Consider the following 16,830-nt stretch of genomic DNA (forward strand, 5'->3'; position numbering starts at 1 on the left):
GTCAGCGCCCACTCTGGTACTAACTGCCTCCACAACGCTTAGGGAGGCTTCTCCTGCCCAGCACTGCCCAACAAAAATTAAAACAGAACGTGGGAAATGCTAGCAGAGTGCTGTACACAAAACACTTGGGTCAGGAAGATGGCAGTGGCTCTGGCTTGGCGGAGGTTGGACGGCTTCCCGGAGGTGCGGGCGCCTGAGCTAGCTCTGAAAGGAACCAAGCAAGGGTCACCTGAATCTCAAAGGTGCGAAGCCGAGCAAATACGGGGCTATCGAACTCCGGGGACGGGCATTGTCTCCTCTGGCCGGAGGATGGGGGATTTCCCGCCCTAGGTGGGCAGGTAGCCCCCTGCGGCTGCTCCGGGCGAGCCCGCCGCCCCTCTTTTCCTCCCAGCGCCGCCGGCTCAACTCCTCTTCTCGGCCTCCCCCTCCTCCCAGCCTCTAGGCTGTAAGTCTCTGCTCGCCCACCCTGGCGGTCCCTCCTGTGTGAGGCGCCCCCGCCACACCCCGCGCGCGCCGTCTGTCCGCGACTCTCGCGCCCCTCCTCTCCGCCGCGCGCTCGCTCCCCTGCCCGTCGTCCCACTCCCGAGCCTCCGGCTCCCCGCCGCGCGTTCTCCCGGCGCCCCATCCCGCGCTCACCGCTCCGCGCGCCCCAGCCCCTGGGCAGTGCGCCGTCCCGGGTTCCCAGGCACGCGCGCTCGTTGCCTAGCGACGGGACGCGACTCGCGGAGCGAGGGTACGCGCACGCCTCGGGTGCGCGCATCGAGAGCGCAGGCGCCTTTCGCCAAGGCGGGGACTAGGAGCTTAGTGGGGATCTCGCGGCTAGCGAGGTTTGGGCCGTTGGGCCTTGCGAGTGTTGCGGGCTCAGACGACGCCCCGGCTTCTTTGGGCGGAGAGAGGTTTGTGTAGCACCTGGGGAGTGCTGCCTCCTCCTCCATCCCTTCTCCTCGGCTGGCCTCGCCACGCTGGGTGGAGGGGACCGGGAAGGCGGGAGGGAGACCCTTCCTCAGACCCAGGATAGGAAAACGAACCCAAGCGCCGCGAATCTAGAGTTGCCAGATACAACATGGGACACCAGTTCATTATAAATTTCAGATAAACAACGAATGATTTTGTATCATACTGCACTGTACTAACACGTTATTCCTTATTTCTCTGAAATTCATGTTGAACTGTGCATCCCCTATTTTTATGTGTTACATCTGGCAGCTCTACCCGAATCCCCTCCTTTCCCACCAGGCTGGCCGGCTTTCTCCTAGGCATGGGCAAAGGACCTCTTTCTGTTGCTTGTGACAACCTCTTCAGGCTCGAGGCAGCTGTTTCCCTGGGAAAGGGCTTTCTTATCTGGAGCCGAGATGCCTGTTGGTGTATATGAAAAATAACATTCTTCACAACAACCTGTGAGATGGGTATTATCGCCATTTCATGGACAGGAAACATGAGAAGCTAAGTAGCCAGTTTACCTGGGTTCTGTTAATCTAGGTCCATAGATCTGAGACCCACACTCGATGGGATCTACTCTTGGGCCAGAGGTTTCTCCCTTGAGGACATGGTCCTTTTCCCGTGTATTATTTTTCTGAACAGCAGCAGGAATCTGTTCCCTGTTTTACCTTTTCAAAAGACATTGAGATGTCACTGTAGTTATTTTGTCTTTAGAGTATGTCCCATTGCAGAAGCACAGAGAAGATACTGTGTCTCAGACTGGTTTATAATAATATAATCCTTCTCTCTGTATGGTTAGGACATACTTAACCAGCTTGAAATGCCAGCTTGAAAAGGAATTTGGTTCATTCATGCCAGTTCATAGAGTTTTAAGTTTTTATGACTACATTTATGTACACACATACGCATTCCTTCCCCCACTGCTGTTAATACAAAGGTGGCATACTGTATATAATTTCTACACCTTGCTTTTTTCCCTCACCTCACACTATGTCTTAGAGATCACTCCCTATTTTAGAGACCTTCCTAATGTCTTTTATATAATATATATGCACAGTAACCCATTGCATTGTTGTATCTCAACAGTCCCTTAAGGATGAGTTTTTGGATGGGGTTCCAGTTTGACTATTCTAAGTAACGGTGCAACATAACTATGTGCATATAGCATCACTCCATATTTTTTCAAGTTAAGACCTGAGAAGGGAGATAGATGGTTCAAAGAGTAAATACCTATGTAATTTTCTAGATATTATCAAATTCCTCTCTGTGGGGGCTATACCATTTATACATGCACCACCATCAAATGGGGGAGACACTACTGGGCTTTCTGAACCTCAGGAGGTGGTTGTTTCTGAAATTTTATGCAGAATGTACAGTGCATTTATCCAGGGACAGGACTAGACCTGCTGGCATTCTACTCTTTCATATTCAGCTCATGCCTGACCTATAGTAGGTACTCAGTTTGCATTTGTTGAATAATGAATAGCAACTAGATTCCATAAGGATAATTTGAGGATGATCAGTTTTTTCAAAGCACCCGAAGTACAGTAGTTTCTACATTTCCCTTCCTTCCTTCCTTCCTTAACATCTGGTCTAAGATTATTCCTGTCCATCTTAATAACTGGGTATACGGGAACATTACTGGGAGAGTGGAGAAACTCATTTACTTGCCTCCATGGGGAGCCAGCATGCCCACCCTGTGACTGAAACACACTCCTTGAGGAGCTGAAGGAGCTTGTCTTGGGAGGATAGATGTGTGTGTACACAGATGATTCTCAGGTTGCATGACAGGTGCTATGTGAGTTGCTTGGAGAAGGAGGATCTCCTTTGCATGGCCTGGGAAGGCTCAGGGAATGAGAGATGACCTACATCTTGCAGGTGATGAGATGTATTTTCTAAGCTGGGAGATAGTGAGGAATCATTATGTGCAAAAGCCTTAGAGATGGAAGTGGGCAAGGTATGATGGGCAGAATGGCAGAATGTTAAGTGGGGTTAGAGCCCAGGATGTGCTGGAGGCAGAAGAGATGTCTGGAGGTGAGCCTGAGAAGCAATTGGGGCCAAAGTGTGAGGAGCTTCATATGCTATTCTTTGATGGCTGAATTTTTTTTTTTTAATTTTATTCTTTGGCCTTGGAGATTCATGGCCTTTTGTGTTTTTTTGAGAGTCAAGCCACTGACCCTCGTGGCTTGGGAGGAACATCAGTGTCATTAAGATAATGACTCTGGAATCAAGAGTTGGGTATAATCCCATGTTCACCATGTTGACTTATATGCTCTTTGTGCCTGGGCTTCCTCTCCTGCACAGCAGGAGTAATGACACTGATTTATCACCCACATTGTGAGGATGGAGTGAGACATGCATTGCTTGGCATGTAGCCATCTCACAGTAATGATGGTATCCCTTTTTATGACTCTCTTTCATTATTTTGTTGTTGCTGTTGTTTAGTTTCTATATCATTTATTTTTGCTTTAATCTTTATTATTTCCTTCCCTTTGCTGGTTGGTGGTTTTGTTTGCTCTCCTTTTCTGACTCTTGGCCTTGAGAGCCCATCAGGATTTTGAAAATGCATCTTCGTGGTAGCTGTTGTGACATCTGTGGACTCTCTTTGGAAACTGCCAGAAGCTTCATGGAGCCAGCTTGCTTGTGTCATCCATGATGGGAGGTGCCCATAACAGGATGTAATGCTTTGCTGGCCTTACTGGAGTCCACTTTTATTGTCCTTATTGAACATTCCCTGCATTAATGCAAAAACATTTACCTTTTAGAAGTCAGGGGTGAGAAATGGAGTCAAGGTATCTTCAAAAGTGCCTTGGGACATGTCTAACTCAAGGACTTGCAGAAGTGGCAAGAATTCGCCCAGTGGATCCAATAGAATATTTAGGATTGTGGATTTACAAATATAAGGAAAACATGACCATGGAACAACTGGTAAGTAGGGATCTTCTTTTAGAAAATTAGAAGAGTAAGATAGTTGTTTCCATTTGTCTCCTTTTTTAAAAAGTTCAATGTTATTTCTATTATAAAAATAGTATGTTTATTGTGAAAAACTTGGACAGTATGAAAAAACAGAAGAAAAAATAGTCCATAGATTACCTCCTTGTAGATTTTTAGGTATTTTCTTTTTTCCTATGTATTGCCTATGTATTTGTAGAATTTTTCTGTACATAATTGTGATCATACCCAAGGTTTAATTTTAGTTTTATGCTCTTTGTTCAAATAAAACACACATTTCCCCAAATTATTACACATTTTCTAAATGGGGTAGAGTAAAATTTGCTTCCCCTTTCCCTCTTGTTGGTGATTAACATGCTTTCAAGATTGTTTCTACAAATTGTTCTAGCTCAAATTAGTCACGTGACATTGTTTTTAAACACTGCTAGAGACAGAAGGAAATGGCCGACCTGGAGCATGAGAGAGAACTAGCTGTGATAGAGCGGGAGATGATGGAGAGGCTCAAAGCAGAGGAGCTCCTGTTCCAGCAGGTGAGACAAGACAAGCGCGGGAGTTCAGGGGTGACCAGAGTTAGCGGTGTCAGTCTCAGTGTGGTGCAACCCAAATGTTAAAAAAAAAAAAATCTCTAATGAGTTAGGAATGGCTCTCTTATATCTTCATGTTTCTGTATTTCTGTATCTGTGTCATCTTTGCTGGAGAAACAGCACCAGTGGGGTGGGAGGAAGACCCAGGAAGTGTGCTCTTGTGGAGGCCAAGGGGAGAGACCCAAGGGGTCAACCATGCCTACTGCTGGTTGAGTGAGAGCAAGAGGGCAAAGTGCTCATTCAAGACCACTGGTGACCTTGGAGGGAGCAGTATGCATGAGGTTTGGTGCAACAATGGAGATGGTGAGTGCAGGTAATGCTTTCAAGGAGATTTTCAGGGAAGGAGATTAGTTTTTTTGTTTTGTTTTATTTTGCTTTGTTTTGTTTTTAAGGAGCAGAGAGGAGAGGATTGTTGATGATAAGGGATAGGGAGAGGGGCACCTGGGTGGCTCAGTGGGTTAAGCCTCTACCTTTGGCTCAGGTCATGATCTCAGGGTCCTGGAATTGATCCCCACATTGGGCTCTCTGCTCAGCGGGGAGCCTGCTTCCCCCTCTCTCTGACTGCCTCTCTGCCTACTTCTGATCTCTGCCTGTCAAATAAATAAATAAAATCTATAAGTAAAATAAAAAAAGGGATAGGGAGAGGATGGTCTAGGTACATGTGGATGTATAGGTTTTGTGGCACAAGGTTTAAAACAGTTTCTGTATGACTCTTTCTTCTTTATGAAGTAGGGACCATGATCATCTTCCAAGAATGAAGTAAAGTGGCAGGTGTGGGGAGAGCGGGGAGGGTTTGAAATGGTAGCTTTGGAGAATGGTAGAGTTGACCGGGAAACTTAGCATTACTTGGTAGCATTGAATAACCTGTCAGAGTTAGAGACCGGGCATTTATAATTTTGCCATTTGGTTTGGTTTTACGATTCTGTGATTTTCTCCACTTGGTTCTAGAGATTTGAATGATGATGTGGAAGGGGCAGACCCTTTGATTGAAGTAGGTTTGGGATAGCAGGATTGGGGAGCTGAAAATGTTGGTAAGAGAATGGTTTCAGGAATAAGTCATGGATTATAAACTAGACAGGGAAACTTATAGAGTGGCTTTTGGACTAATTATATTTATGGAGAGCTTCTGAACTAAATTTGTTATCCCCATCATTCTACCATTTTAGTACTTAACCCCAGAGTCTCAACTCAAGTCTATACAGTTGTAAAAGGGAAAGAAGCCTGTTATTTGGGTGTGTGGATAAGAAGGAAAATATAGACATGACAAATAGCTTCTCTGCCTAACGTCTTATCCCTGACACTGAGGTAGAACATTCTAGGTACCCAAGATAGATATGGCTGTTGAAAACTTTACTGCTCTGAATCTTTCAATTTTTCAATCACTTGGTTTATTCTTGTGGGGAGTTTGCAGAATGTTGAGTTGGGTGTCAGACAATCATCCAAATGGGTGAGCATCTGCCACAAAATTGCCCCCTTTGAGTGAGAATCTGCCCTTCATCTTATAGCTTCTACATCTAGTCTCTCAGAATGAGAAGAATTTCTCAGCAGTTCTCCTTCTCTAGGATAATTCTATCACAAACGTGGGGCCACTTGACTTTCCTTGGCTCATCTACTTCATCTTACCTAGATAAAATTGGGCAATAGTAGAAATTAAGCACTTCTCTCGCTGTATCCTGTATCAGTGGGAAGGGCTCCACTGTGCACTGAACCCTGAGCATTGGGTCCAGAGTGGAGGATGCAACAACATTCTGCAGAAGTTTTTATGACCCATGAAAGAAACAGTGTGGTGGCCAGAAATAGAGGAGAGAAGGAAAAAGGGGCCTGTGGAGAGAAGGTCCACTGGAGAAGAGCTTAAGAGAGAGTGAGCCAGAGATGCTAAGGGACAGGAGCTCTGAGTCCACCATTGAATCAAGTGAGCTGAGGCATCAGGACTCTGGTCCCCGCCCTGTTGTTCTCAGTTGGTGCCACTGACTTGAAATGCCCTGAAAGTTTAGGACACTCTCCAGTAAATCCAGGACCCTGTGAACAGGGAAGGACTTTGACATTTTCTACCTACAAGCTCACTGAGGAAGTAAAAGCTTTTTGGTTTGTTTGATTTTTTTGGAATATATTCCTAATGGTTTTACTCCTGTGTGAAGAAAGGGATTGAGCTTTGAAGTTTTCCAGAAAGTGTTGAGAAACTGGTTCTCTTGACCAGTGTGGTTGGTACTTCACAACTGCATTTTGCACTGCTGTTCTGAGATTAGTCATTTCACTTCCTCCACCAATATCTGAAAGTGGATCGAAATGCCATGTTCTTGCCCTTCAGCGACCTGGCCCATCACTTTTATCTCAGTGTAGATAATTCAAGGTTACCAGGAAATTCCCTTTAACAACCCTCTGTAAGTAAATAGTAATGACTGTTTATTATCTCTTTATTTATAAAAATGTATTATTTTTTAATAATACATTTGAAAGACATAATGGTACATGTAGGTATTATGGTATATTATGTGGATACAGAGAGAGAGAATAAATTTTCACAAAAGTTATATCGACAAAATAAAATTTTTTAAAAAAATAGTAATTAAGTACAATTTTCCTTTTGGAACATAGGCTTACTGCTTAAGAGAATTAAATTATTTTCTTAGAGATAACATTTCTTTTAGTTGGAGTTCAAATTTAGTGTTCCCTATCATCAAAGTTGATTGAAAACATTTACCCGTTAATGCTGATCTTTAATGAGATTTTAGTATTTCCTTTTTGAAAATAGCCGAGAGATTGGTCCTGCCAAATGCTGATATCGGTCCGTGTGGATATAATTTTGACCATATTTATCTCTTGGAATGCATTTGTAGAATTCTATTAGATTTTTATCTTGTTTTGCCTTTTGGCATGTCATTACCTCCTAGATTAATCACTTCCAGTTGAAGGTTGGTAAAAGCTTCTCAGTTACACAGTTACCTGGATTTGAAGATATGGAAATTTCATTCACACTGAAATCAAGGCCACAAAATATTTTGGGCCTATAGTCTGAGCTCGGGAAATACACCTGCTGCCAATTTCATGTGGAAACTGGGGGAGAGGAGCATCTAGTTTCTTGTTTAAGATTTTGACCACATGGCGGGACTGGAAGAGATTATAAAGTGAAATAAGTCAAGCAGAGAGAGTCAATGATCATATGGTTTCACTTATTTGTGGAGCATAACAAATAGCATGGAGGACGGGGGGGATTGAGAGGAGAAGGGAGTTGAGGGAAATTGGAATGGGAGGTGAACCATGAGAGACTATGGACTCTGAAAAACAATCTGAGGGTTTTGAAGGGGCGGGGGCGGGGGGTGGGAGGTTGGGGGAACCAGGTGGTGGGTATTAGAGAGGGCACGGATTGCATGGAGCACTGGGTGTGGTGCAAAAACAATGAATACTGTTACGCTGAAAAGAAATAAAAAATAAAAAAAAAAAGATTTTGACTACATGGGAAGTGTATAAAGCAGCTTGACATTGCGATTCAAACATTAATTGTTGAAATGGCTTCTCCGAAGTGTTACGTTTTACATATAAGAGCTGTTTTGCCTTGTAAGTTTAGTTTGAATTGACTTAAAAACATTATTAAGCCTGCAGTAAAGTTTACATGCAAAGCCATTTCAGGTTTGATAATAGAGATTGAGAATGAGTCTTCTCATTCCAAACAATTTCAGTCTTGGTCCCGAGCCCCAAAATGCACAGTAACCCGTCACCATGTGCAGCCATATGCAACTGCTGTGTGCTGGGGCGAGCCGAGATATATTCATTTTCTCTTTCTGACAAAAATCTGCAAAACTGATGACGGTTGCATTCATAAGAGAGAATGAAGGACGCTATTGGCACTGCTGGCTCAGTAGCACATGAGAGATTCAAGCATTTTCCGCAGAGTGTCGGCTGTTGAATAAACACAATGAATACTCTTGGGCTTTCAACACTGCATTTTCACAAGCTCTGTAAGTTTGTCCAACTAAGCCTCTTTCTGTTCCACATACATTTTTATCACCATTGGTTGTAATACATCTTAGCAGATTTCACTGCTGGTTGTACTGAATTCACGTTTCTCAACTTCTTTGGAAATATTTCTTGGGGCGCCTGGGTGGTTCAGTCGGTTAAGTGTCTGACTCTCTATGTCAGCTTAGGTCATGATCTCAGGGTTGTGGGATCCAGCCTCGGGCTGGACTCCACGCTGAGGGTGGAGCCAGCTTAAGATTCTGTCTTTCCCTCTCTCCCCAACCACCATGTGCTCACGCACTCCACTCCCTCCCTAGAAAGAAAGAAAGAACAAGGGGATGGGGGGAAGAAAGGAAGGAAGAAAGGCAGGCAGGAAGGAAGGAAGGGAAAGAAAGAAAAAGAAAGAAAGAAAACTAAGGAAATTCCTCTTGACTATTCATGGAGGCTGATCTTTCAGTCCCTTCAAATTCAGCATTGACACTAGTAAAGAACAACAGCTGAGCAGTGTTTGGGGACATTTGTCTACATATCAAGAGCCAAGGAAAATCGCTCAAAATAATTTGCCTCGTTTTTACTCGACTGTTGATGTTATTCCCGGTTTTGTTCCTGGTGTCATCAACTCTTTGAGCAACTGTTCTCTCCAAAAAGCTAATAATCTTAATTTAAGTTTATTATTATTTTTTTGAACACTGAAATCAAACACATTTTAATTAAATCGTCATTGGGAAATGAACTTCTTTGCTTGGCTAACAAATGAACCACTTGGAAACTTGCTTTCATTGCAACCTCATTTTTTTAATTTTTTGTGAAGAAATTTTACTGTGATGAGATAATCCTGTTTAAAACAGTCTACTATTTCTGACCTTTGTTTTCATGTGAGTTGAGAATACTGTGATGGTAAGTGTTTAGTCTGGTAACATTGCTATTGCATTCTTTTAGTAAAGTATCCTTCATAATAAACACCATACTTTGCTATTTAATTTGGTAATAAAATACTGTCCACTGTATCTTCAAGGGGCAACATTCAAAGTCCACTTCTTTTCTTGTTATGATGTGATGGGTACACACTGACTTAAAAAATGTCATGGTGTAGGGGTACCGTGGCACTCCAAGAACTGTTGAGATGAAACGGAGTCACCGATTTGTAGCATGCTGAGCACCAGTGCAAAGTGATGAGAGTACGACCTGTGGTCCCTGTTGCTACCACTCAACTGTGCTGTTGTGCAAAAATAGTCACAGACAATAAGTAAGCAAACGAACATGATGGTGTTTCAATAAAACTTTATTTATAGGCACTAAGATTTGAACTTTTTTGTAATTCCCATGTATCAGGAAATATTATTATTATTTCAATATTTTTCAACCATTTAAAAATGTAAAACCTTTCCTAGCTCAGGGGCTGTACAAATACAGGACTGAGTCAGATCTGGCCCACAGAATTTAGTTTGCTGACCCTTATTCTAGTGTGGCATGTATGTTGAGTTGGGACCAATACATTTTTGATTATCTATAGTTTTGGATAATATACTTAAGATTTTCTCATCCACTCTTCTGCAACTAAGGTTCGGGTCTTTGAATACCCATCTATGCTTGAAAGGATTTTATCTAAAAAAGGTACTGCAAACTCATTTGTTGCTTCAAGAAGAACAGAAAAAATAACTTGATTTTGCACAAATTATGCTTTTCTACAAATTAGCAATTAAGGAAGTTTCCTCTTTTATGTTAGATTTCAGGAAATATTTGTAAAAGCTTAAGTACTAGGTGGCTGTGATCATTTATTCTTGTAAGCGTCTGAAATTTAGGTGGGTATAAACCTAATTATCCTGGGACTTTTCAGAGTGATTAGAGTTAATTCCTTGCAATTGATCTGACGCTAATATGACTTATTTATTTCTGAATATTCAGCAACAACTGGCATTCCAGCTGGAGTTGGAAATGCAAGAAAAAGAGAGACAAAGAATAGAAGAGCTACAGAGAGCTCAAGAAGAATTAGAGAAGGTAATTTGAAGTTTTATTTTTAAAAAAGTCTGTTTTATTAAAAAAAAAAGTCTGTTTTATTTAAAACCTCATAGAACCCTCAAACTGTTTCTTGCAACTGTCATATGTGGGATTCAGAGACGTACCACACATTAGCTGTGCGACTGAAACAAGTCTTACAACCTTTTCAATCTCAGTTTGTCTTTTTGAAAAATAGGGGTAACAGTCTAATTTTACTAGCAGTATCTTACTGGTTTGTTGTAAGGGTCAGCTACCGATTGTGGGAAACTGCTTTGTGAGCCACAGAGTTCTCTCATGGTGATGGAAGCAACCTTCTAGCCCAGGCACAATTGTTCCTGACTGTGGTAGTTGATGATCAAGGTTAAGTTCTTTGCAATATTGAGGGCATTTGGCTTAACTGAGCCACCCAGGCGCCCCCAGCCAGTCTCTCTCATGCAAATGTGACTCCTCTATTTATTCCATAATTAAAGTTAAAAACAGAAGTAGGTCTTGTAGAATATGTGTACCCCTGCTTAGATGAGAGCATAATTATTTAAAGCACTTTTTTAAAAGTTGGAAGGCTGGATTGAATTAAAAAAGTGATATTCTTAAAAAGATAAATTCAAAGACCTATACATAGTAAAAAAAAACACATCGTTAACAAAAACACAGATGCTGAGCTTATCTTAGTCTGAGTGCCGTAGGGTGCAAAGATTCACACCATGCACACGTGCCCATAAATACATGGAGATATAGACCCCCTTTGTCTTCAGTGAAGACTCAGTGATGTAAAATGACAGAAGAAAAGTTTCTGTTTTATCACTTGTCTCGTTGGCTAATAATTTGGCTTCAGGTTTAACCTTTCAGGTCATTTCATTTTTGAAAAAGAGTCGTGTTTAATTATAAATAAAACATGGTTTTCTATTAGTAGCCAATGTTAAATGAGACTGCAGGCTACAGTTTTGTACTAAATGTATTCAGATCACCCCTTTATTACTCATGACCTATTTGCTATTAAATTGGTCATAGCATTATTTAAAAATAAAATTTCTTGGGGTGCCTGGGTGGTTCAGTGGGTTGAGCCTCTGCCTTCGGCTCAGGTCATGATCCCAGGGTCCTGGGATTGAGTCCCATGTCGGGCTTTCTGCTCAGTGGGGAGCCTGCTTCCCCCTCTCTCTCTGCCTGCCTCTCTATCTACTTGTGATCTCTCTCTCTATGTCAAATAAATAAAATCTTTAAAAATCTTTTAAAAAATTTCTTGAAAATTAAACATGGAATAAAAATGGAAAGTATGTTCAAATATTTTTCTTCATTTTTATATATTATAGAAGATGAGAATGAATACAGAAAATATAGCTAAGAGTGAAGATAGTTCACATTCAGAGGTGAGAAGGACAAGTTATTCTGTGTTAAGTGAAATGAATGAGTGTCCTGGCAAGCAAAGCCTAACATTGATGCATGAGTAACTAAACCTTTTAATAAGGAAAGTGTAAAAATTGATAGTCTAAGTTTGTGTTCTAGTAATAAACAATTCACAAGTATGATAAGCTTTAAAGGAAAACCTCAAAGTGGATAAAAATGGGACATTTAGTTTCTGTTTGTATTTTTAAAAACCAAAATGTCGTGAGATATTTATTGACCATATGTTTAGTTACAATGATGTATCTTAAATTTCTGAATGTGCTTTTTAATTAAGTTTTAGCATTTATTTCTAGAATTCTCTCTCTAGTAACAGGTATTGGTTCATTCCATTAACGTTAAAGGTTGATGTTATAATTCAGACATTATTGAAATCAAAAGAAAATGATTGTCTTAATTTTGAACTCATTTAAACTTAAAAATGAATTTTAATGATTGTAGGATGTCACCTCAGACACAAGCAAAACACTAGCTGAAATTAGCGATCGATATGGGGCACCTAACCTGAGCAGAGTGGAAGAACTTGATGAGCCAATGCTATCTGATGTAAGTATCTTTAAGAAAGTGTGTTGTGAAAAACAGGTTTTTGTTTTGGTTTGTTTTTGTTTTGTTTTGACTTTGGGAAAACCTAGTGCATAGGTTTGTTGGCAAATGGGCCCTTAGTGTCAGAGAAAGACAATCAGTTCCCTGGGTGTTGACCATCTGTTCTTCCTGGGCTTTCTGCTCTTTTGTGAATGTTGCTGCTGGCCACAAGGGTCAGGGTGGGCACAGGTCTGGCTCCTTGCAAATGTGCCAGCACTGATGGGAAAGTAGTTGGAAACTAGTGTCAAGGTCATAGTGTGCCCTTGTGCAGAGGGCGATGTATATATTTTGGACTCAGGCTTTGAAAATCTCAGAATCTCTTCAAAATAAATACTCAAAATCCTTTGGTGAAATACATAATCTTTAAGTTAAATTTGGAGGGCCAGCTAGTTGATTCTCAGTGGCAAACACTAAAACCAGATACAAATGCTAATGAAAAATGCATGCTTTTCTACTATATGCTTGCGTAATAAACATACAGTGTTTTCTACATACCAGGCACTGTGCCTGATGCTGTTGTGCATAAAACACATACTTATTGACCTAGTCTGGGGGGAAACAGACGATTGGACAAGCAGTTAATAGTCTTTGCTTGAGTGATCAAGTGATTTATTGGCCAGAGTATAGGTTTTGAGAGTGAACAGGTGAGCTGTTAATAACTAAGCCAGATCCGCTGGTGTAGACCAGGACTGTCGGGGCAGAGGGTATATTAGGTAGTGACCTAACCATGTACGCTGACAAAGTGGGGCAGCCAGCCCAGCGGAGGAGCTCTATCCTGGAAGGTTTCCTGAAGGAAGTTGATGACTGGTTGCTGAGAGTGGGAGGAGGAGGGTCTGAGAGCACAGCCAGTATGAGACACCCCAGGGGAGAGTGAGGGGGTATGAGGTAGGGAGGGAGAAGGGACCAGGCAGGAGAGGGAGGAGGAACAGGCCATGGAAGACTTGGTAATTTGTGCCCAGACCAGTATGTAGATTTGATCCTAAAGGCTGTAGAGGCTGATGCAATCACCAATCAGCATTTTAGAAAGGCCAGATGTGGCAGCACAGAGGGAAGGATGGAGAGAGAGACATGAGGACACCAGTTAGGAGGCTAGGGCAATAACACAGACTGGGATGTCGTTGGAGGCCTGTTAGAAGGGGCAGCTGAAAGCACTTGGTCCTAATGAGTCAGTAGAGACACTTTCATTAAATGTCTGTGTTTTGGTATCATGCAGGCAGGCAGTAAATACCAATGAACAGAACAGATGGGGTTCCTGCCCTCTGGGGGCTATGGGCCGGGGGCAGGTGCTCCGAGAGGAGGGACCTGGCCTGGATGAGTCTTCCTGAGGAATGATGCTTGAGGAGGTAGCCTGAGCTGAGTGCAGCAGATGGAGACAGCAGGATGCTGTCAAGGAGCTGGCGTAGCCCAGCTCGAAGGCTGGGTTGCACGGAGCTGTGAGGTGTGACTCAAAGCTGGAGAGGTGGCTAAAGGTCACATCACACTGCTCTGTAGGACGAGTGCAACAAGAGTCACTGAAAGGCTCTCTTTCGGGCGGAGAGAGGTGGAGAGGTGATTTTAGAGGAGGGAGAGACGATTTGAGTGGGCAAGTGTGGAAAAGGGAGACCACTTAGGAGGTTTCATGATTGTCCAGATGCAGGATGACCAGAGCTTGGACCAGGGTGTAGACAGCAGAGATGGGGAGAACTGGATGGATTCAATGTTGCCTGGGAGGATGAGGGACAGAAGGAAGTCAAGGGGATGCCCAGATTTCTGCCGTGGGCAACTGGACTAGGAGCTTAACCATTTGTTGAGTTGAGGAATATAAAGAGAGGAGGTAGGTTTCATGAAAATGATGGCTTCAGTTGTAGATGTGTTGAATGTCAGGTAACCCTGAGATAGGCAGATGTAATTGGCTAAAGACCAGTTGATGTAGGATAGCTGTTCAGAGGATAGGAGCGAGCAGCAGGTGGGAGATAGGAACACAGCAGCTATACGCTATGGGCTATGTGGGGCTAGGAGATGCAGGGAGTTAGGTACCTAGGAGACCGTGCAGACTACAGAATGGGGCTCAGGCGAATGCATTAGAAATTCCGTCATTTAAGGGGTGGATTCAGGAAGAATAACAATAAGAAAGGGGAGCAAGAGATATAGAAGAAAGGATGGGTTAACAAATGCTTGAGAACATTTGCTTGGATCTTACTTGAAATAATTTGAAACTATCAAAAAAGCTTCATTTACACAGTCACAGTTCTAACTGTATTAAAGCATATTTATGTTTTGTTTTACTTTTAGGTTGCATTAAACATTGATCAAGATTTGTAGGATCAACCAACCTAAGAGCAATAAATTTTTCTGCTTGTTTCAAGTTTCAAAACACGAGGTTCCCTACTGTGTTTTTTCCCTCTAAAGACAGCTTTATAGGTGGGCTTCAAGGGTAGTCTTAAAAGGCTGTTCTGGATTCCCCAATACAATTTGTGATTTCTAGGATTCCTCTGAGAATGGGAGAGAGAGTTTGCCCAAGCTACTGAAAAGGGCAAATGAGAGATGAGCTGAAAAGAGCATGTGTGTCTGCGTGAGAACAAGATTGTTGAGGTGCAAGTTCTGGTCTGGGAGGAGAGAGACGGCCTGCCACCAGTGCAGGGCTCGGGAGTGTTCAACTTGCTTTATATCCCACCTTCCCCCACCAAGTGGACTGCAAAGATTTCCCCAGTTTGCTAGGCAATGATACTTTGTAAGACCATTAATCCATGCTTAGTAATGGGCTGGATAGGGAAAGATGCAAAGTGCTGGGGTACAGAGAAGCAGCCTCTCTTCTGGAGCAGCCAGTGGGCAAAAGTGTTGGTGCTGCTATTCAGGGGAAGCTCTCGCTGGACAAAGGCCATGCAGGGGCCTTCCATGAGTGGCTGCTGGGTAATTCGTGGACCCTGGAGTCTCTCCTGGCTCCTCAGAAGTTTTAGGCCCAGACTTAAACTTTAGGAGAACTTTGCTTCCTTTGTAGAATTCTTCCAAATCTAAATCTCCGTTATGAGCCCTTTCTGTTCTTGAAGGAGTAGTGTAGACATGGAAACATAAATGCCAGGAAGAGGCTTCTTAAAAATGAATAAATAACTAAATAAGTAAACAAATAAATAAGTAAATAAAAGTAAGTCTGCTTTTGGTCATCACATACCTTCCCTGAGGCAATGAGAATAGAGCAGCCTAGTTGCTTAAACCGGAAAAGAAAAAAAGGGAGAGGAGAGGGATATTGTATTGGTTTCATTAAAAAGAAATGTTATCTTGCCATGTCAGCTCTGTACATTTTTAAGAATGAAGTCCCAGGTGCCCTGGGGAGGCAGTTTCCTGGTCAGTCAGGCCACTAGGCACTGTGCCCCGCCCCAGCAAGGATGACCCACATCAGTCCATCCAGGCAGGTATGCCTAAGGGAGCAAGACAGCGTAGTGTCCCCAGGCCTTAGACTATGAGGATTCCCTCATAGAGGGCAGGGGGTGGAAGAGCAGGCTAAGAGGGCCCTTGGGCTCAGCATAGCCCAGGCCAGTCTCATACTGGAGCTTAACAGAAAGAATCTGTGAGTGTTGGCTAGTCACAGGTGGAATTCCTGTGATTCTGGGATAGGGAGTGGTCTGGTTGGAAGCACTCTCAAGCCAGATCTGGGCACAAGAGAGTGGAGATAGAATGGGGTGAAAAGGAGATGAAACTTTTTTTCTTGACTTTTTTCTATGCCTGGTAATTTTTGGTTAGGTGTGAATTCCGTCTTCTTGGGTGTAGGATATTTCTATTCCTATGAATATTTTTGGATGTCATTAAGGTGCTCAGAAATAGTTTGATCCTTTCTGGTCTTGCTTAAGAAGCTTTATTGAGTGGCAACAGAAGAGAATGGAGTCGAGGGCCAGTTTTGCCTCAGCAAGGCAGCACTCTCTGGGTGTACTACCCAATGTTGAGTGAACTATGAGAATTTTCACTTCAGCTGTGGAAAGATGAGGTAGGATTGACAGCAAGAGAAATTATTCCCAGCTCTCTTCAAGCCATGGGTATGTCCTCTAATTGTTTCAGAGTTTCTTTCTTTAGCTTATCATTTCCTCATACCTATGTGTTTGTTACTCAGCTGAAGACTTGGGGGGACCCTCTGGAGGTATCCCTGGACTCCCAGACCCTCCTTATCCAAGGAGACCACCGGGCTTCATGTATGTTCTCCTGCCCTGAGATGTAACTTGTCAACACTCAAGGCAGTGTCCCAGTGCAGTAGTAGGGAACACTCTGTTTCCCATTACTCAGAGCTCACTGTCCTTTTCTGCGCTATGTTCACTGTCCTAAGAGCTGTAGTTTTGTCTGTTTTGTGTGGCTTTTTCATTGTTTCACATATGAGGGTAAGTCCTGCTCCTGTTGGTCCACCTTTGTCTGAAACCAAAGTTCAAATGCTACAGAATTTTTCTCATAAAAATAACTG

The 16,830-nt window shown here is 42.8% G+C and overlaps 1 protein-coding gene across 2 annotated transcripts; it reads left to right on the forward strand.

Annotated features, from left to right (window-relative positions):
• The first annotated feature begins 857 nt into the window (after nucleotides 1-857).
• DYDC1 (DPY30 domain containing 1) lies at nucleotides 858-14,760 on the forward strand. Of its 2 annotated transcripts, XM_032877982.1 has the most exons (7): nucleotides 858-896; nucleotides 3,705-3,867; nucleotides 4,320-4,421; nucleotides 10,335-10,427; nucleotides 11,735-11,791; nucleotides 12,267-12,371; nucleotides 14,679-14,760. In XM_032877982.1, the coding sequence occupies exons 2-7, from the start codon at nucleotides 3,721-3,723 to the stop codon at nucleotides 14,706-14,708; spliced, it is 534 nt and encodes a 177-aa protein (XP_032733873.1). In that variant the 5' UTR covers nucleotides 858-896; nucleotides 3,705-3,720; the 3' UTR covers nucleotides 14,709-14,760. The 2 variants fall into 2 exon arrangements, with proteins under 2 accessions (XP_032733873.1, XP_032733875.1); XM_032877984.1 differs by lacking the exon at nucleotides 11,735-11,791.
• Nucleotides 14,761-16,830: the final 2,070 nt, after the last annotated feature.

Source organism: Lontra canadensis, unplaced genomic scaffold (genome assembly GCF_010015895.1).
Source record: "Lontra canadensis isolate GAN:19392208 unplaced genomic scaffold, GSC_riverotter_1.0 scaffold3, whole genome shotgun sequence".
NCBI lineage: Eukaryota > Metazoa > Chordata > Mammalia > Carnivora > Mustelidae > Lontra > Lontra canadensis.